Source organism: Saccopteryx bilineata, chromosome 10 (genome assembly GCF_036850765.1).
Source record: "Saccopteryx bilineata isolate mSacBil1 chromosome 10, mSacBil1_pri_phased_curated, whole genome shotgun sequence".
NCBI lineage: Eukaryota > Metazoa > Chordata > Mammalia > Chiroptera > Emballonuridae > Saccopteryx > Saccopteryx bilineata.
Genome location: NC_089499.1, coordinates 66,293,624 through 66,315,097, shown reverse-complemented (window position 1 = coordinate 66,315,097; position 21,474 = coordinate 66,293,624). Strand labels below are relative to the sequence as shown.

At 38.5% G+C, this 21,474-nt stretch overlaps 1 protein-coding gene across 18 annotated transcripts in view; it reads right to left on the bottom strand.

Moving 5' to 3' along the window:
- The window catches only part of FOXP1 (forkhead box P1), a 671,570-nt gene that overhangs the window by 49,368 nt on the left and 600,728 nt on the right, over window positions 1–21,474 (bottom strand). For all 18 annotated transcript variants that reach the window (XR_010727343.1, XM_066245805.1, XM_066245816.1 and 15 more), the window contains one exon: window positions 7,552–7,656. Coding sequence is in view for 17 of the 18 variants with exons in the window: in XM_066245805.1 (XP_066101902.1) it covers window positions 7,552–7,656 (105 nt within the window). In the remaining variant the exon portion in view is untranslated. The remainder of the gene's footprint in view (window positions 1–7,551; window positions 7,657–21,474) is intronic.

Genomic DNA, 21,474 nt, shown 5'->3' with positions numbered 1-21,474 from the left:
ATCAAACACAGGAGGAACACGGGGAAAAGGCAGCATTACTTCAAATCTGAGCTGAGAGCCGTGATTTGTAAAGGGCTGAACAGGAACTGAAGCTGAAATCTGAAGCAAGGAAATTCTTCTGCTAGGCACTGATGGACATTTCTCTGTTTCTCTTGGCTCCACACAAGTTTTTCAGGTCACTGGGTTTTTGAATGTGTGGCCAAATGAGAATCTCACCAGTACAGAAACTTTGAAAATGACAACTAGCTTCATCCCTCAACTTAAATAAAATACTACCAAAAAAAGTCAATCTAAAGATACTTCACTTGGGAATCACAGCTTTTTGTAAGACCTGTTGCTAATATCAGTGTCTTGGAATGATCTCATCTTTCATCCTGGCTAAATTCCAACACACAATTTCATTAACCCAGGTACTGCAGGTGATAAAACTCAATTTTCCCTAAAGAGACAGCTAAAAAGTACCAGTTATACATTTATGAAGTACCAGCAATCAAAATTATGGATTTTCTAAAAGGTTTTTAACTACTTTTATTGAAAGGAAAATCGCTGTCTCAGACTTTTGTGACACTACTGCTAATAATAAATTTTACCATTTAGACATGGCTATAATATGGCAGACAGTGTCAATAAAAGTATGGTGCAAAGATGATCCCTGTCTTTAAATAATGCCTTCTAACCGTACACTGAAAGTGCTGACGTGAAACACCTAGGCTACCTAATGGCTCTTAAAAGATATGCACACACCACAATGTACTCCAGTGACACAATGTGCTGTCTACACACAGGCAAGTGCACGGAGGAATTAATTGAAGGAGTAGACATTAAAATTTTTTCTAATGCTTTCAAAGCCTACAAGAAAAAACTACATTTCATTTGCATTTCTTAGTACAATCTTTTTGCTACATACATACATACATACATACGTACATATATACATACATACATACATAAATGCGTTCGAATGTTATTTGCTCCTCTGAGCAAACTGGTGGCAGTGGGCCTGTTTGATACCTTTGGCAAACTTGTCAAAACTTTTCTATCTAATATTTTATAGATCACTAGAGGGCACTGTGGTATTTAGGCCACTCTGACCTCTACGAGTACTAGGAAAGGTCTTGAACTCCTGAAAAATGTCAGAAAAGTGAGACTTTTGGACTGAGCTATCTGGTCAGGGCCTAGAAAGGTGAGAGCCTTTTGAAGGGGGAAAAATGGTTTTTGGTAACACTCAACTTTTTTTCTTCTAAAACAACTAAAAAATACGTGAAACATGAAAAGTCAAATTCAGAAAAATATTAAACTCACTTTGTAATGCTCAGCCCTATCACCAAGGATGGGAACAAATCTCATCCCCCCTGTTGTTGAGATTTAAATTGTGAGGCTGGAATTAATTTGCATACATCCACCATATTAGACTGTAGGTCTTTCTCTCTCTCTCTACTCTAGTCTCCAGTACTAAACAGGGGTAATTTCCATGCAGAACATTCAGCCGTGCAAACTGAGAGCCACAAATGAGTTTGAAACAATTTATGATATCCGGCCTCTTTCGACATGTATTAGCATATACCTGGTTTCTTTAACATACACTTTGTTTTTCCAAAACCACAAACAGAGTTGCTGGAATTTCATGTGGAAGTGCTTAAGGGGCTGAAAGTTAACACCTTTGTGATCCTTGCAGCCTCACGGTGGCTGTCTAACAAAGGCCGCTTTGTCGAGGCTTTCTTGAAATGTTTTCTCAACGTGTTCCAAGTAGTTTTAGGCAGGGAACTAAAGTAAACAAGATGTTACTATGATAAAAACACTTGTGAAAACATTACAGAAAGCACTTTGGTAGTTTCTTTCACACAAAACTCTTCACAATTTTGAGAAGTAAAATTCACAGAAAAAAAATTTATTTCAAATTACCAATGAAATGTCCTCTACTGTCTACAGCCCTCAACCTTCTTGAAATGGTCAAAGTTCCACCTCTGAGCATTTTTTTCAGCATTTCTCTCTACGCTGTCTAATAAATGGCAAAAAAATTATTTTAGCTTCAACAAATAATATATGTCTGACTAATGTGTCTACCAAGAGAAATAACAAGAAACAAAAAACACCCAAATTTTCCTTCAAATGGATACTAAGTAAGGATGTAAGTTTCCCTTTTATTAGACGTTATCCAAGTGGCCATCTGAAAGACAGTCCTAGAGGAAAGGGGAGTTTTCCCCAGGCAGAGGACAGTGCCTGGAACTTGTGAAACTGTCTGTGTCTGACTTTATATTCTAAGTTCGAAACAGGAAAATGTGGTCATGATTTAACCTTCAAATTCACTTTCTACTGTGCCAAAAATGAGTCCCTTTTTATAAAGAAACAGGAAGAATTTTAACTCCATGTGTCTACTGGTCACGACTGTGTGTTCAACCTGGTCTGAAAGAAAGACACTGATCTGAGTGGAAAGAACGGGGCACACCAGGAGCTGCACCCATCAGCCGTCCGGTGGCTGGCGCTGGGCTTGTTTTTGTTTTTCTGTTATCTGAGGATTCCAAGCAATGCAGGGCTGGAGGATTTCATTAGAGTTAGCAGGAGCACCTGCTGGTATCAGTTAGCTCTAACAAATACAATAGTCACATGATCAACTCATGGCTGATAGATTAAAAAACAACAACACTGAAACAGCAACTCGTTTTGAGAAAAAACAGGGGGATAAATGCATATAACAGACTAGGTCCATCTGCTGATTCTGATAAAGCTGTGAGGGAAGAGAACAGGGTGATGGTTCTAGACAGTATATATCTCTGAAATCAAGGCCCTGTGCTATATCCCTCTTCTTGGAAATAAATACTGCAGAATGGTCACAGGAAAGTGTCAAATCTCTGGTTTTGACTTACCAACAGTTATGATATTTCTTTCTCAGGAAGGACAAAAAAATATGCCTCATCTTTAGCCCTGTGAGTTCTACATCCCTTTCCTTAATGGTGGCATTTTATTGTCAGATGGGATTTTTACTGTGAATAACTGATCCTGGTCTCTATAAAGATCAGAAAGCAACTGCAATCAAAGTCACTTTCCTCTTTCATACTGAACTTTAAAAACCAGGAGGAACCCAAGCCTATGAGAAAGTGTACAATCTGTGTCTGGCAAATGCAGTAACGGGCCAAGACATGCATGGATATTCCCCAGAATATGAATAAACTAAAGGGCTCTGTGATTTCAAATGAAAGTAACATTGGATAGCAATGATCAAGGAACTGCAAAAAGATCTCTTAGCTAAAAATGTGATGGTCACAGCCACTCCTTACGTCTAGTTCTACGGCTCCTTAGTGCTACAATGGCAAGAGGGAGCAGTTGTGACAGAGACAAACATAGTTATCATCTGTCCCTTTATAGAAGTCTGCCATTCTCTGCCCCCAAATCACATTCAACTGTGCAGAAATTTTTTACCAGGTATTTATGGTTAAAAAGTTATTAAGAAGAGTCTTTTCCTGGATAAAGAAGATGTGGTACATATACACTATGGAATACTACTCTGCCATAAGAAATGATGACATTGGATCATTTACAACAAAATGGTGGGATCTTGATAATATTATACGGAGTGAAATAAGTAAATCAGAAAAAAACAAGAACTGCATGATTCCATACACTGGTGGAACATAAAAACGAGACTAAGAGACATGGACAAGAGTGTGGTGGTTAGGGGGGGGGCACAAAGAAAACCAGATAGAAGGTGATGGAGGACAATCTGACTTTGGGTGATGGTTATGTAACATAACTGAATGATAAGATAACCTGGACATGTTTTCTTTGAATGTACCCTGATTTATTGATGTCACCCCATTAACATTAATAAAAATTTATTTATAAAAAAAACAAACGAAGAGTCTTTTCTGAAATATCAATACTGTGCATAGTCTCAACCCCTTCCCTAGGTACAAGGTCAGAGATGTTTGGATATTTTAAATTGCCCCTATTTAAAAAATACTTGGATAAGAAGGTAAGTACTAATATTTAAAAAGAGTGCCTAGTATGGGACAGGCACTTTACATTACGTACATTTTAATTCTAACAGCCCCAAGAGGTTGCTACTACTGTTATCCCCAATTAACAAGCTGATATGAGGCTTCGAGATGCTCAGAAACCAGCTCAAAGAGCACATTCACACTAATGAAAGTGGCTTCACTACCCAATCTGCCTTTCTTCAAAGCTTTAATACCGACTGCCTAAGGAGAAAGCACGTAGATAATAAAACGCACTGCGTCCAACCAGGCGATACTGTGCAGTTGTAAAGAGCAAACACTACGAAGCCTGAACACCTGGGTCTGGATCTTGATACCACCTCTTACTAGCTATAGGAGTTAAGGACTCTGTGACTTAGTTGCCTTACCTGTAGTTTGAGAGTAATACTTTAATAGTATCACTCTAAGGGGCTTGTGAGGAATGAATGAGTTTATGTGTAAAGCACCTGGAATTGTGTCTGTTGTACTGTTTAGGGCTATTTAATGATGAGCTCTTACCAGGGAAGTGTAAAGTCAAGGGATTAGAATATAGGTGAAGAAAATCTATGAAGCCACACCTAACAAGGTCAGAGCAAGGCTTTTTGTTGAGTGGGAGTGCCTTGGAGAATCCAAGCACCACTGGTATCAATGTGCTTAAGCCATCAGAAAACACCTCTAAGGTGAGATAGGTAATGGAAGAAGAGTGTGGCCAGCAAAGATAGACGCTCAGAGTCTACAGTCATGGCGATTTGAGAAGGAATGCTTGAAACATCGCTTCCCAATAACAACTCCATGATGACATTGTTTACAGAGGCCACGTGGTTTTTGGTTTGAGCCGTAAGTTGGGTTGCTCGTTTAGTCCAGTTCACTAGGAGGAAAAGGTGGATACATTCACACCACTGTGCTTCCCCTTTGGACTGCACAGAGATGCGGGTAAATGTGAATCCACCAGATGCTTAATTTTCTACTACATTAGGCAAGATACTGACCCCTGAAGACAACTCTGAATTTCCAAGAACTAAAATCATGCCGTAGAAGAAAATCAAAATCTGGAGATGGTCATATATGGCTGGTCAATGGGTAACTCAAGAAAGCAGCAAGAGAACTCATTCTGAGTTCTGGAGGCTTTTTCTTACTCAGCATTTACTTTCCCTATGCTGGTTTACGACACTCCTTTTTTTACTCTCGAAGACCAAGTCTCTCGTCCCTACCCCTGTATGGTTCTTGTGGAATGCACATCTCCATCTGGCCTGGAGTAGGGTGGGAGGCAGACCTGGCTTGTCACTGTGATGGCTCACAGCAGAACACATGACTCAGTCTGAGCAAGGATCATCTACCCAGGACTTTTCTGGAAAAGAGATGCACTCTGGGATTGATAAACTTGTGGCCTGTAAATCGGTCTTCCTCAGTCGGTTCCACTTGGAGAGAACCCAAGAATAAAGGCCTCACAGAACAAAATGGAAGAAAGGACCAAAACTCTAACAGCCTTGTTTAAGCATCTAGAGGCAGCCATGCTTGACGCTAGCCATGCAGAAGCAATTATCATCCAGAATCCTATCCCCCTAAACTTCTTTTCTGGCTTAAGCCAAGTTGAGGTTCTATAGCTTATAAACAAGTCTTCTGAGAAGTATAAATCAGTAAATAAGTACTAGGAAATAAGCTAAAGTTGCAGGTTGATAATGGGCATTCCAATCCTATTGAGCAAACATGACCTGAGAACACATCGTGTAGTGTGTTAAACCACAGTATCTGATAGGTGGTTTCCTGTACAAGAGCCAGACTCCTACTACCTTTAGAAAAGGGCTTTTCTTTATAGGAATCAAGTCTGGGCTTCAATTCTAATGAGCTTTAGATTCTTTAGTACTAGATGTGGTTTGAGATTGTGCTGTTTCCTCATGGATGTATTCTTTCACACATATCATACGTATGTGTATATACATGTGTTTGTATCACCTAATTTTTGGCTCACATAATAAATAACCTATGATTTATGGGTCAGGGTGGAAATACTTTTGGCTATTAACAGAAAAATTTTAAATGGTCAAATTGGAAAACTGCCCTTTTTCTTGTGACTCTAAAATTGATACATATCACCAAAATATTGACAGCAATTTTATAATTCTAAAGATGTTATAAAGATAAATCATTTTTACAGAGGTTGATAAGTAAAATTAGCACAAAGATGGAATTTTAAAAGGGTTTCTGCAAAGATCTTTTTCTCTAATACCTAAATAGGAATTGGCAAATTATCAGGAAATAACAATACAAAGATTCTATAATGAGTGATTTATCAGAGAGCAAAGCCCAATGGCAGTAAGTTGATTCACAATAATTGTAAAGGGCTACTGCTTAATTTAAAATGAAATATCACCAATCTCAACTGCTGATACTTAGAAACACCTCTAGGTCTTTCTCTTTTAAAAATTGTAAGTACTTATGTTTTTAATGAACATATAATGCTCTTAAAGTAAAATATTAAAGCTGGGAAGCTATGAAATAGATTCACAGATTTCCATTCATTAATAAAAAAAATTATATTCAACAGAATGCCTTGCAGGTAACATTAGCTATATCTCTAAGGATGGCTTTATTATGTATAATATTTGTATCCAGGTCCATAAAGATAGGTATACAAATTGTTCTAACAATACAAAGACCATATAAAACCGGGTATCTGCATGTAAATTAGCCTACTTCTATTTCCAGGGCTTGAATGAGAGAGGAAAGCCAGAGGGAAGCAAACTCCAACACTCACTGTATAAACCATCATGCTCCCAGACATGCAGGACTTACATTTATGTGTGTGTGTGTGTGTGTGTGTGTGTGTGTATAAATATATATATGATTGCTGCATGATACATAAATATATTAAACATAATGGACTGGTATAGTCAGTCCAAATGTCAATGGCTCCGTGATATTACCAATATATTTATGAAATGCCAATAATGCAGGACGAGTAAGGGGAATTAAGAGGGAAAGCAGAAACATTTACTTTAGCCAGGCTGTCAACAGCTTTCCAGATGTTTCACCAGTAGTGCAGATTCAAATGACACGGCCCTAGTTTACTCATACTTTGTAGAAATTAAGTTTCTGCATTCTCCCCATAAGGACAAGAATCTGAACAAAAGTCAATGGCAATTATAGAAAAATAAGAATCAAGTTGACAGCATTTTCTCAGCATCCATTCCTTATATTTATCAAGTCATTTATACTAAAACAAAAAAGAGGTCCACTCACTAAGATACATTGGCCAGTGACTGACACCAATTTCATAAAAATAGAGCCAGTGAGTATGTCACTGATTAGATTTGTTACATAGGGACATGAATAAAAATAAAAAAACTAAATTACTGCAGGTTTAATATGGGAGAATTTTTCTTTAAATCACTGTTACTCTGAAAAAAATCAAAAGGGTAAACATAGGCTCTTCCTAAGTGCACCAAGCGGCCCTTTGGAGTACCTCCCTAGAAGTATAACTACTTCCAAGACAGCGTGCCAGACCTTTTATGAGAAAAATCACGCACGGTGGGAGGTGATGGCGACTTAAAAGAAGAAAGCAACATAAAATCATTCTTACTTTAGAAACGATTGGAAATCTTCGCATACTGCTTCACAGCCCGGCCACTTGCATACACCATGTCCGTAGAGAGGGTGGCTGTGTGGGTGCTCCTCATGGGACAGACTGAAAGAAAAGACTCTGGGTGAGAAAAGGAATTTACTGCCAAGAACCAGCCCACCAGACATGAAAGGCAGGAGGAACCCACAATGGCCGAAAGTGAACAGAAATGAATCTGGGGTTTCCTTTTCCCATGATTTTACTAACTAATGCTGCATTGTTATTTAAAAGCAAGAGTGAAATCCTCAAAAGTGAATAGTCCAATGTTAGAAATGTATCACCTTCTATGAAAAGTGTTTAACAGGTTTTATGTTAGATGCAAAGCTTTCTACTTAGGCTGCAAAGGACTTTAAGAAGCTAGAACTTATTTTTTAATCTACATAATGAAATGACAAACTCTGTACTTCATTGAGATTCTCCCATGATTCTCCTATGATTCTCTCTTCCGGTTTTCCACCCAGAATATTATACAATTCTCTTCCTTTGTGTCATAAATCACTTTAGCATAATTTACACTCTTTTCACAGGTTAATTTTATCAAGCAAAAAAAGAATGCAATTAAATAATTAAGAATAAAACAATTTAGAAAGACAAACATATCCTAGCTAATAGTGACAGGGAGATCATATTCCTAAAATTACTCACACAAAGTATGAGAAAAAACTTGGCAAGAACAAGGGGTTAAACCTCCAGTGGGGTTCTAATCAATCCATAATGATCTGGCCACAAGGATCCAAGCCACAGGACACTTTGCTCCACCCCATGTGGCGCTTTGGGAAGTGTATCTGTGCACTCGCTAATGAACCATATTCTCAAATATTTTCTCTAGTAAGTTTCTGCATCCAGACTTCTTTCAGACAATTATTTTTACACTTATTTCCATAACCTAAGATTCCACTGAACAGAAATATAACACTATAAAAATGAACACTAACACTGGAAGTTGTTTTGTACGCAGCACATTCTCTTTAAGGAAAGGGCTATTTTGCAACTTATTCCACTGCCTCTTCCTGACTTTGAACTTCAAGCGCAGTGAATTATGACCACACACACACACACACACACACACACGTGCACACATGAGCCTTGTATTTTATATTACCACCAGGACATGCATTCATATATTTTATAGACTCCTGTTCATAGAGTAGACATATACAAATATACAAATGCCACTTGTCCCTGACTTATAATTAACCCACCAGCATTAAGAGTAAATACACACATTCACAGAATGACACCATTCCAAAGATGAACAGGTCCCTATGGTTTCTGAATGGTTTTGCTGAAAATCTAATATAATTTGAAAACAATGACAAGCTATTTTGCTTTAAAATGAAAAGTAAATCTGGAAACAAACAACAAAAAAAACCCTAAAAAACTCACTTATGTAAGCCCTGAAGGGTGCCCTCATGACAGAAAGAGTAACACAAGCAAACTAAGACAGCTATAGTGAGATTTATAAAGCAGAGTGATAAAAAAAATACCCTGTAAGTAGTTAAGAGGGTAAAATTCCATTGGACTGAAAGAACTGCCACTAACCATACTCTTCAGATTTTTTCAGTGAGTAAAATATACATGGACCTCATAAGATGCCTGATGTTAATTAAACTTATTATGGTAATCATTGTATGATATACAGTATGTTAAGTTATTATGATGTACAACTTATACAAAACTATCTATCAATTACATCTCAATAATTTTTTTAAAGTTACATTTGAATAACTTTAAAGAATCCTTCTAAATACTAGAATTCACATATTTTAACAGAATAAAATCATTTAAGAATATTACCAATAGCTTAAGAAGAAAAAGAATCTAACCATAATTATTTTCTTTTCCAATTTTATTAATATTATTAAATGATTTTCATAATGCTGTAAAATGTAAAAAATAAAAATTATGCTCAAACACACATATATTTTTAATAAATTAAAGCATAAAGATTTATATCATTTTTGATATTAAACATAGTTTTATAAATAATTTCTCATGTTACCGGCCAGTCATCGAGGACTTCACTTACTGATAGGTAAGAGTATATCATACACAATCTTAGCTCCAGTTACATGCCACAATTCATCTAACCACTCCTCTACTTTGGACATTTAGATTCCTTTCATGTTTCATTAATTTATGAATAATGTTAGAAATGAAATTTACCAGGCTAAACAGTCCAGTATAGAACTCATTTTTACCAGAAGACACTTTCAGAGAAATGGGATCACCCACTTAACAAGTACTAAGTTTTAAATTTTACTTTGAATTCTACCAAGTTGCTCTTGAGAACTGCTCCATACTGAGTACATTCTTAGCCATTCTACATATTTTTTTGTGATTCTTTAAGTTGGAAACCTGAAGCCCCAACTAGTAAGGATATAAAATTAGTATCAATATAGGTGTCCCTCAGAGATATTGTGGGTTTGGCTCCAGACGAATTCAATAAAGTATCACAATGAAGGGATTTTTGAAGTGAATTGTGAAGTGATTTTTCACAATTATTTGGGTTTCCCAGTCCATGTAGAAAAGTTAAGTCTATACTACTCTGTAGTTTAAGTATGGAATAGTATTATATTTTTAAAAAATGTACTTACCTTAATTAATAATATTTCATGCTAAAATATGGTAACCCTTATCTGAGCCTTCAAGGAGTTATAGCCTTTGTGGCAGAGGTGCTACACTATCTGTGAAGCTGAATAAAATGAGGTATTCCTATAGTTGAAAACTGTAAATGGTTACTCTACTGCACTTTTCTGGGTTAAGCCAAGAGTGTTCTGAAAGTCATAGAATGAAAGGAAATAATACACATTCACTAGAGCAATTTATGACTACAAATAACAGGTACCTAATTTAATATGGTTGCCACTTCCCCCCACCTTTTTGTTTTTTGGTTAACAAATTATTGACGTGTTCATGGCCGGAATAAAAACTACTCTCCTCAAAAATTTTTTCATTCAACTTAGTAAGGACACATTGCAACTAACTAGGACCTCAGAAGGATAACCAGTGACACCTGAAGTTGAGAGGAAATCAACTCTTCACACACACAGACACACACACACACACACACACACACACACACACGAGTCATACACTCAAAAGGCCACTTGAAAATTTGCCTCTGCATTAAATCTCTACACTTATTATAAAAAGATTCTCTGCTCTCATTTTTCTTAGGTTCACATAATACTGAGTAGGCTACTGACCCGAGTGCAGCCCCTCTGCCCCAGCTGAGATAACTTTAACATTCTGGTAAATGATTGCTCTGCATTTTCTTTTAACTATTTTACAAAAATGGAAACATATTCACACTATTGTCACTTGCTTTTCACTTTAAGTATACAATTGGATACTTTTTTTTGTTATGTTTCATAGCTTGTTTATTAGAGACAAAAGAACTCTTAAATCTTAAAGGTCAATAAGAGTAGTTGCTTATTCTTTTTCTGAAGTGAAAGTAATCTTGCTAAATACAGTGTCACTAAAGAGGTAAGAATGATTTTCAAACAGGGATACTTTTAACATACAATAGACTGAAATAAAGCCTCTGAAAACAGAAGGAATAGATTGGCAATGGTGCCCTGACAGACAACCTGGAAAACATGTAAGATGCTGTAATAAATGTTTGCCTCTGAGGACTGGTACCAGGAAAGTCTGGTGGTGGGGAAACTGAATTGTCATCCTATCACATTTGGTTTCTTTTAAAGTTTTTATTTTGTGCATGTAGGAATTTTCTGCTATGCGACCGTAATTTTTCATATATATAAACATGCACATATACATACACACAAGAAAAGGTCTCAGTTTTCAGAACACTGTTCAATCATGGCATGCCGGTGGCTGCCCATGTGGTTAAGTGTCACCTCTGTGCACTCTCCAACCCCCAGTCATTCTGTATGAAGCACTGTCACACCCACCAGCAGAGCTCTGAATTTTTCAGTCTCATCGAAAGAGTGGGACTAACACTTATATTTGGACCACCTTCAGAGACTTGCCAAAAGGACAGGGAAGGAAATTTACAAACAAGAGAAAGAAGGTTTTTAACTTGAATTAACTAGGACTACATTTACAAAATGAAACGTGGAAAAATGACAATGTGAGCATCTGAAGGATAAATAAAGCCAATTGTTCAAAGATCACCAGAATGATAAGCATGCCGCCTAAAAAGCTATCCAGGTCAGTGACAAATTAAAGATGTATTTGGTTTTGAAGGAACTGAAACATTTGCCCCCAAATTAAACTTTTTAAAATTTAGAGTCAATTGTTTAATAGTGTTTCTTACTAAAAACTATCTTGATGAGAATTCCCAGGGCCAGGGGTCAGGCCTGATTTGTCTCCACACAAACATCACCAATCAAAGCACACAGGCTCAATAAATGTTAAGATGGGTTCATGAATAAACAGACAATAAATAATTATATTATTCTATTTAATTTCTATACACTGAGTTGTATACCCACTTTTATTTTATTTTTGAAGGTAAAAACTTTTGTTGTTATTATTGAAGGTAGTGACCAAAATGCCAATACACTTGATAAAATAGCACTGACACTTTCTATTTCAAATTTCATTTTGAATATACAAAATACAAAGAGTATACAGTCAAGAAAAACCAGTTGATTCAAATTTCTCATGAAAACCCTTATTATGTAAAAATTAAGTACTGTATTTTTCACTCCATAAGATGCATTCCCCCCCCACAAAAAGTGGAGGGGAAAATGCCCGTGCACCTTACAGAGCAAAAAATATGGTATTTTATTAAATATTTTAACATATCATTTGGTTCAGAATATTTTTTTTCTTATTTTCCTCCTTAAAACTGTAGGTGTGTCTTATGGTTAGGTGCGTCTTATGGAGCGAAAAATACAGTGTATGTATGTATATATATACTTAACTTTATTTACTGATTTTAGAAAGAGAGTAAGGGGGGAGGGGGAGGGGGGGTAAGGAACATCAATCTGTTCTCGTGTGTGCCCTGACTGGGGATTGAACCAGCAACGTCTGTACTTCAGGACAATGCTCTAACCAACTGAGCTATCCAGCAGGCAAAAGTAAGTATATGTTTTAACAAAAGAATAGTGATAGCATTTCAAATTAGAAAAAACCCCAACTTGCCATGAAAAGTATAATTATTTATAAATATGGTTTAACAACTCCTGACATTACATGATATCAGATTCAGTATATATTCAGTCTGGTGTAATGTCATTCTCATTGACACTTATTTAAGAATTGTTTCTGTTTATTCTTTTCATACCAGCCAGAGACTTAACTTCAACATTGATTTTAGCCTTTGAGAAGACTTTATATAGTGATGACGGTTCTTCAATTCTCTATTGCCTTCCCAAGTTAACTAGTTAATCACAACTCAAAACTAGAAAATTACATTCACTTGCTAAAACAAAAAACAACTTATTTTCAGTCTGTAGTCTTTAGTGGTCCTTACACTATTAGTCCTGTAAGTTAATTTCCCCTGTGGCAGTTAAGAGAATAATCTTTAAAGAAGACAGAAATAGACACTTTACTATACTCCAAGATATTTCCTGCTGATTCAAACTCCACTACCTCTCCTCCTGAAGGCACACAGCTTCTCCTGTGCTGATCCAACTTCTCACGTCTGTCTTCTAAGTCGTCTCCAATTTTTTTTCTAATCTTACTTTGTGTTCTTCTTCTCTAAATCATCTGTAACAAAAGGCTACACCTGTTCCCATTAGGATTTAAAGCTTCTCTTCCCCAACCCCCAAGAAAAAATAACATAAATTATAAATTGTATTTTATTTCACTGACATACTATTTGGTAAGTTATGAAAGAATACTGGTCATTCTCCAATCACTTAAAATTGTGGAATATCTTTTTCTTTTTTATGTTTTATTGAGTAACTCGTATACAATATAATTCACTCATTTAGAGTGTATAATTCAGTGATTTTTGAATATATTCATAGAGTTGCATAACCATCACTGCAATCGAATTTTAAGGTTTTTAATCACACCAAAAATAAATCCTAAACCTATTAGCAGTCATTCCTCATTTCTTCTCAACCCTTACCAACCACTAATCTAACTCTCCATTTCTAAAGTTTTGCCTATTCTGGAAATTTCATATAAATGGAATCACATAATATGTGGTCTTTTGTGTCCAGCTTCTTTCTCTTAGCATAATGGTAGGTTTATGGACACCGTATAGCAAGTATCAGTGCTTCACTTTTTATGGCTGTATGTATTCCACTGAATGTATATAACATGTTCTGTTTATCCATTCATCAACTGATACATATTTGGGCTGTTTCCATATTTTGGCTATTAGGATGAATGCCAATAAGAAAAATGCATGTCCACACACGTGTCTGAGTATGTTTTCAAGCCTTTGGGTTATGCATCTGGGAGGAGAACTGCTGAGTCACGTGGTGATACAACAGTTAACATTTTTAGAGACTGCCAGACTTGTTTTCCAAAGCAGTTGTACTCTCTTATATTGTCATCAGCACTGTTTGAGGGTTCCATTTTCTCCAAATCCATGCCAGCACTTGCTGCTGTATGGCCAGCCATCCAGTTGTATGGATTTACAGCCAGTGGATGTCCAGTGGCAGGGTTTTGTACTTTTGATTTTTATTTCCTTAGTGATGAATGATGTTGACATCTTCTCATGGAATTCTTAACCATGTCTATCTTTTTTAGAGAAATGTTTATTCAGTCCTTTGTGCATTTTAAAATTGGGTTGTCTTTATTATTGTTGAGTTGCAAAAGTTTTTTTTTTTTAATAAAACAAAAACATATTCTGCATGCAAGTCCCTTATCAGATGTTATTTGCAAATATTTACTCCCCATTCTGTGGGTTGTTATTTCAGTTTCTTGATGGTGTGGTCTTAAGCACAAAAGTTATAAATGTTGATGAAGTCCAATTTATAAAATTCTTTGGTTCCTTATGCTTTTCGATGTCACGTTTGAGAAAACACGGACCAATCAAAGGCAATGGAAGTTTATTCCTATGTTTTCTTCAAACTGCTTTAGCTTGCACATTCAGGTCTATGACCCATTTTGAGTTAACTTTTTTTATATGTGGTGTGTGAGGATGGGGTCCCACTTAATTTTTTGCATGTTGTCCCAGGACTGTTTGATAGAAAGATCATTGTATCCCAAATAAGTTATCATGTTAGCTTTGTCAAAAACCAACAGAACAGCCTGACCAGGCGGTGGCGCAGTGGATAGAGCGTCGGAATGGGATGTGGAGGGCCCAGGTTTGAGACCCTGAGGTTGCCAGCTTGAGCATGGGCTCATCTGGTTTGAGCAAAAAACTCACCAGCTTGGACCCAAGGTCGCTGGCTCGAGCAAGGGGTTACTCGGCCTGCTGAAGGCCCGCGGTCAAGGCACATATGAGAAAGCAATCAATGAACTAAGGTGTCACAACAAAAAACTGATGATTGATGCGTCTTATCTCTCTCCCTTCCTGTCTGTCTGTCCCTATCTATCCCTCTGACTATCTGTCCCTGTAAAAACAAACAAACAAAAACCCCAACAGAACATATATGTAAGGTCAGCAGTATTTTGGTACTATCTTTTTACTAGATTTCTTTTTCCTTAATATACTGCTTATGATCTCAAAAAATACTTATATGTTAAAATAACTTTTGAAGTTTGAGAAAGGAAAAAGATGTATACTTTTAATAAAAATAAAACCTTAGCAACTGATCTTTCTGAAGGACGGGTGCCTGGGGCCCTGCCTCCCCAACCCTGCCAAGTCTCTGGATGCTGACAACACACCTTCTTCCACGCACTCGACGGCTCTCCGTGCGTCACGCGTGGCTGGAGTATGACGTGGCCTCTCCCTCTGCACCAGCACGGTTTCTCTCCGGGAGCTTGGTGTGTGAAGACCTCACTTCTCATGACAGCTATACCAATAACCAGAAACCTTGCAAGTCATTTAACTGTCCTGCCTTCTGTTTCTGCATTTAAAAACTGAAGGGAATCCCACAAGACTGCCTGTGTTGCTCCTTCCACAAATCTACCAATAACATGCAGATGGGTCGGGAAGGGCACAACTGACGTATCTCCTTACTGACAAGATGAATAAGGAAAACTCATATTGGTTGAAATATTGGTGAGACTATTGTATTGATCGAAAAGAATGAATGAAGTCTGTGCCTTCTAGCAGGAGTAACTGAGTACTCAGCCTTGTGACAGGGCAGGCGTTTCCTTCTAAACCGTCCCCATGTCCTGCACACGCACATCAGAAAGCCCAACCAACCCCACGTCACCTCCTGTGAATGAGGAGCAGTGGTACTTCCTCCCTTCCCCACCACTTGGCCTTTTGTCCAGCCAGCAAACAAAAGTGGATGCTGAACACGAGACAGACAGCCTGGTGCCAGCGCTGACTGGCCACCTCAGTGCTGCCCTTCGGCTCAGGCCCTGTCTCGTGTCCAGGTGTGTGTTCCTCCTCAGGTCTACCCCGTGACACTGTCAGCTACACATCTTCCTCTCTCGGATCTGCCAGAGCCTAGGACCTGTGCCACCTGCCAAGGACTGCTCATTTCCACCAAGTGTGAAACTACTCCAGGTGCCTCAGGTTTCCAGAATGGTGTTCTCCTGACACAGTGTCAGAGCTACCTATTAATAAAAACTGTGTTCATAACAGTGTCAATAGAAATCACCACTATTTTCGCCTGACCAGGCGGTGGTGCAGTGGATAGAGCATCGGACTGGGACACAGAGGACCCAATTTCAAAATCCTGAGGTCGCCAGCTTGAGTGCAGGCTCACCAGCTTGAGCTCGGGGTGGCTGGCCTGAGCGTGGGATCACAGATATGACCCCATGGTCGCTGGCTTGTGCCCAAAGGTTGTTGGTTTAAAGCCCACGGTCACTGGCTTGAGCAAGGGGTCACTTGCTCTGCTGCAGCCCGCCACCCCCCCACTGTCAAGGCACATATGAGAAAGCAGTCAATGAACAACTAAGGAGACTAAGGAGCTGCAACAAAGAATGGATGCCTCTCATCTCTCTCCCTTCCTGCCTGTCTGTCCCTCTCTCTGTCTCTGTCACAAAAAATAAATAGAAATCACCACTATTTTAAAACTGTTCCTTTTATTTGCTAAATTCTTTAACAACTTACACAAAAAATGGTCTCACTTTCTCTCTTCACTTCTTACTTATCATACTTCCCTGCCTTCTGCTTTGCCACCATATCCTGCTTTCAATGAGACTGTAAGTACCACACCAAGGATTTCTCAGGTTTGAATATGGGAGTATGAATTTGATTTCTACTGATGAAATGATATCTGAAAAAAATAATCAGACTTCAGATATTTTATACTAAATTTTCAAGAACTGATATCAGTAGGTCAACTTGAATGAGGAAACCAAACCTGGCAAGTTGGCTTGGGAACTTGATCACAGTTGACCTTGTAAAGAAGACCAATGTAGGTTCACAATAGCAAAAGTGTTACTTAAATATGAGCAGGATTTTCCATTTTAGAGTTCATTCTTCTGATAGCTTTCATACTGCTGTCCATCTCCTGCAGGTCCACCACCAGTCAGGTCCCAGTGTCTTACAGAAACTAATGTGACTCGTGTCCTCGTGTTTTGTGCTGTGACACCAGCGAAACAGGGTCTCATGCCTGCCTAACAGAGCCCAAGGGACATGTGGGGACAGGAAATAGTGATAAAGCAGTGTTCGGTTTTCCTGGTAGCTCTGTAAACACAACCTTTCTCCTTTAACTCTCGCTGAAAAACTTGGAGAAGTAAATGTTTGCTTCTTGTATCACACTGAAGAGTCGGGAGACAGCTTATTTCTCACATAACGCCTTAGTTTTTGATTTTCACTCATTACAGAAATACACTATCCTATGCTTATTTATGTTTTCCTAAAGTAAATTGGCAACTGGTTTTATAATATTAACACAAAGGAGGAGTATTTTAATCAAAGCCTGCCAGAGGGCCTAGTCTCGAGTGACAAGGATGGGGTCTGCACCGTGAAGCCCGCGCGGGCTGCTCCAGCCTTCCCTCTGTGCGGGGGGTCCTGGACTCTCCTTCCCCGAATCGCACCTTCTCCACTTTCTGCTGCTTTGCAAATCATGTTTAATTACAGGATTTCACACTCCTCTGTGATACGATGTTCATGAGTAAAACTTGCAACTGAAGAGTCATGAATTAGTTTATTAAGTGCCATATCTGTGCTTATAAACAATGATAGAAATTATTGTTATATTATTTGCTCTCAAAATTGTGCCTTGAGATGTGAGAATTATTACATCTGAAATAAAAGTTATTAACCATCTATGTTCAGGGTTGTTGTTTTTTCTCTCAGATTACAAGCTATCCTGAGAGAAATAAGGGTCATCTTTCTGCAGTGCACCGAAGGTGCAGCCCACTGAGCGCTGTGCGGGGTGAATCTGGGTGCTACAGAACCCCTCACATTGGCGGTTTCAGATTCACGCTCATGTTCACCGGAAAAAAATTCAACTAGTACACCAGATTGGTGATTTCTCAGTGGTAGCCTTTTATGAAACCTATTAAAGTTAGTCAATTTTCACAGAAATACTAAATGAAAAGTAGTAATTGGCAAATGCAGACATGGCAAAAATTGAACATGACAGGAAAATGACTGAAAGATTTGCTGAGCAGGCCTGAAAGTTTATAACTGTGTCAAAGGTGAAAGGACACACCGCCTTCCTTCGCCCCAGCTACCCCAACAGCTACGCATCTCGATTCCTTTCACGGATGTGAATCACCTGGGGATCTTCTCACCACACACACTCTGATTCCGTAGCTCTGGGATCAGGCCCCAGACTGCAAATCACCTGCCCTCCTAGGTGCGGCTGATGGTGTTGGGCCCTGGACCACAACTTGAGCAGGATGAATCTTAAGAGTTTCGAACCTAAAAATGACTGTGTTTAAAGAAACACTCACAAGGCACTCTATTAACTGTGGGTTGAAGAGTAAGCTGGACATGGAGAAATAGGGAAGGGGTGGGTCTGAGCAACTTCACCAAGAGTAGCTGCAAATTCATAAAAATGTATCCCTGAGTTATTTATGAATTAAATGCAAGGCTGCTTTAAAAAGAAAAAAAAAAAACAGCACAGAGAAAAGGTCATTTTCTGTTTCTGCTTAAACCAACACCAATTTTACATTCTACCAAATCTGTTGAGTGACATCAATCAGGAATGTCCTGACTACAGTGTTGAATCAGTGGGTTTGAAAACTCAAACTGCACAGTTTCCAAGCTCCAGGTCTGCCCCCATATCCTCTAAGCTTGGGTGGTGCCCCTGAACCTAGAAACAGAGAATATGTGTGAATAAGCATGGTCTTGAATGAACTTTCAGGTAGGTAAGAGAAAGAGCAGGAAACCAGGTGTGCCATGAATGCAGGGCTCCGACCCCCTTAACGCAGTTCCACATCTAGTCAAGAGCCCTCTAGCAGAAAAGGAATGCTACCAAAATATCCCAGCACATGACACGCACACACACGCACAGAGGCAGCCCACACAACATCAGGTGAACAAGAGGATTTTTAAAGACTGTCAGGTTTATTTAAATTGGTCTTAGAGAAAAATGTATCTCGTATCTCCAACCTGAGTTCATAAATACCACTTCTTAGGATAATGCTTATTTCATTTAAATTATAAAAAATTTAATTTTAATAAAATGTAAATGATGATGTAAGGGGACAGAGCAACTTCATAACAATGGGACCCATATTCAAATTACTAAAGTTTGGAAAACCAAAAGCTTAGGGAGCAGTCAGTTCTCAGGCACAGTCAGCACCCAGCTGGGCGGCCAGCCTCTCTGCAGATAAACTTCCATCTGAATTTTCAGTGGGGAAGGAAGAGCCTCAGGGTCACCTGAACATATGGGGCCAAGACTCACAAAGGCCACACTGGCACAGCAAAGTGCACCCCTTGCTTGCAGGACTAGAACTTACCACTCGGGATCAAGAGCCTCTCCTGTGGCAGCCGTAGCTGTGGCTGGCAACTAGCTGCTTTGCCAAGGATAGGAACCCGAGATCAGCGCCATGACAGGTGGTAAATCTGACAAGTTATTTTCTCCACCATTCCCATCACCTACCTGCCCCACTCCCCTTTCCAGCTACTCTAAGCAAAACACACCATCCGATGCCCGGATGCCAGGATTATGGGCACAGAAAGGAGCGCAATGGAGCAGAGTGAGAGCTGATGCTCTGAGGCCGTCTGATGCATTCCAGTCAATCACAAACACAGAGCAGATGACAACAAAGGCAGAACTTCTGTGTCTGCATGGTGCTGAGTGAAGCGATAAATAAAGGAAAAGACCAAGACGAGGCCAAGGTCCAGCTTTTGTTTCTGAGACCAGTAAGGGTTACTTTGAGTTTGTGAGTTTACCACTTAACAGCATTAACGCTGGATCTCGTTAAGAAAACAGAATGTTTTCCAAAGAGCGGCTGTGAGCAACTGTGTCAATACAGAAAAGGGACCACTAATCCAAAAATTATTGACATCATTAGGCAGGCATTCTCATTATGTCAATGCAAGGGTGTTTGCACTGGTGAGTCACAAGGTCAATGTGGAACTTTGCCCATATGTTACAGGAACCAACAACAGCCAGAAAAACAGCATAAATCAAAGTTCCAATACTAATTCTTCTTATTGACTCCCTCAACCCAATAGTCCATGGGTGTCAGCACAATTATATTCTAGGTCCAGAAGAATCATGTAACTGAAGTGTGAGAGCCAGGTGAGAAAGCTCATATGAAAGAACAAGTCTGAGTTGAAGATACAAACTGGCTCAAAAACATTTCGTACCTGCATTTGCTTCCTTAGACTAGAGTTTCTCCCTACTTTATGCAATTACTTTTATTTTTCCTGCAGTACAGGATGCCTCGGTTAATGTTCACTGGATTAAACTTTTCTCTACCTTTTTAGTTGAACAGGTTTAAATAAACACCTAATTTATGAGAAGCATGGAGTTGAGTTCTTAGGACAGAATCTCCACACTGGGTTCGAAAGATGACCCAGCAGTGAGTGCTTAGGGGAATATTAAAGTCTCTCTCTCTCTCTGGGTTAAGGTAATAGTAGAACTTTATATGAACATACACAGGTAGATGTACACATATTTCTCACCTCCAAAGCTTCTAATTGTTATAATATAGGTCAATATTAGATTGTATAATTGACTAAATTGATTACACTTAACAGGGATACATTTTCAAATTTTTTAATGATGGGATGAATGAATAATCAAATACCTCTGGAATCATGTGCAGAGACTGAGACTAAGCTCCCCTCTCTGAAAGAGTTTTCCCACTTCTCTAGTTGGGGAAAGAGAACTGAACAGGTGGCAGGCACATAAAGTGTTGTAATATTTTATCTGATCCTTAAAGTGTCAGTAGAAGCTCAATGGTTACAAGAAACAGAATAAGAAGAGGCAGATGACTAAAGAAGAAAAAGCATTTTCAAGCATAAAAAAAAAGAAATTAGAAAGACAAAATCAGAGTACTTACAAATTATTTAAAGGCCAATATTAGGAATTTTTAAAGGAATTTTATTCTATAAGACAGTTTTTATTGGTTCAAAGTCTTAAAATGTTTTCTCTTTGAAATCATGAGGTCTGGCACTGGAACACAGATTGTCCTAAATGATAGAAAATGATAGTTAGACAGATCACTTCTGTCACTTTGAATGGTGGAAATGGAAAAAATATCACAGTGGAAGTATAGTAGTTAGGAGATTCTAATTCTTAGGTCCCACCCCAACTTAATGAATCAGAAACACAAGAACTAGGGTTCAGCAATTTGTAGTTTAGCCAATCCTCCAGATGATTCTAGTACAAGCAAAAGGTTAAGAATTAGCTCTTACCAGCAACCCAAATATTCTCTTTTGTTTGCTGCATCTGTAACTATGGACAAAGCCTACCTAGGACT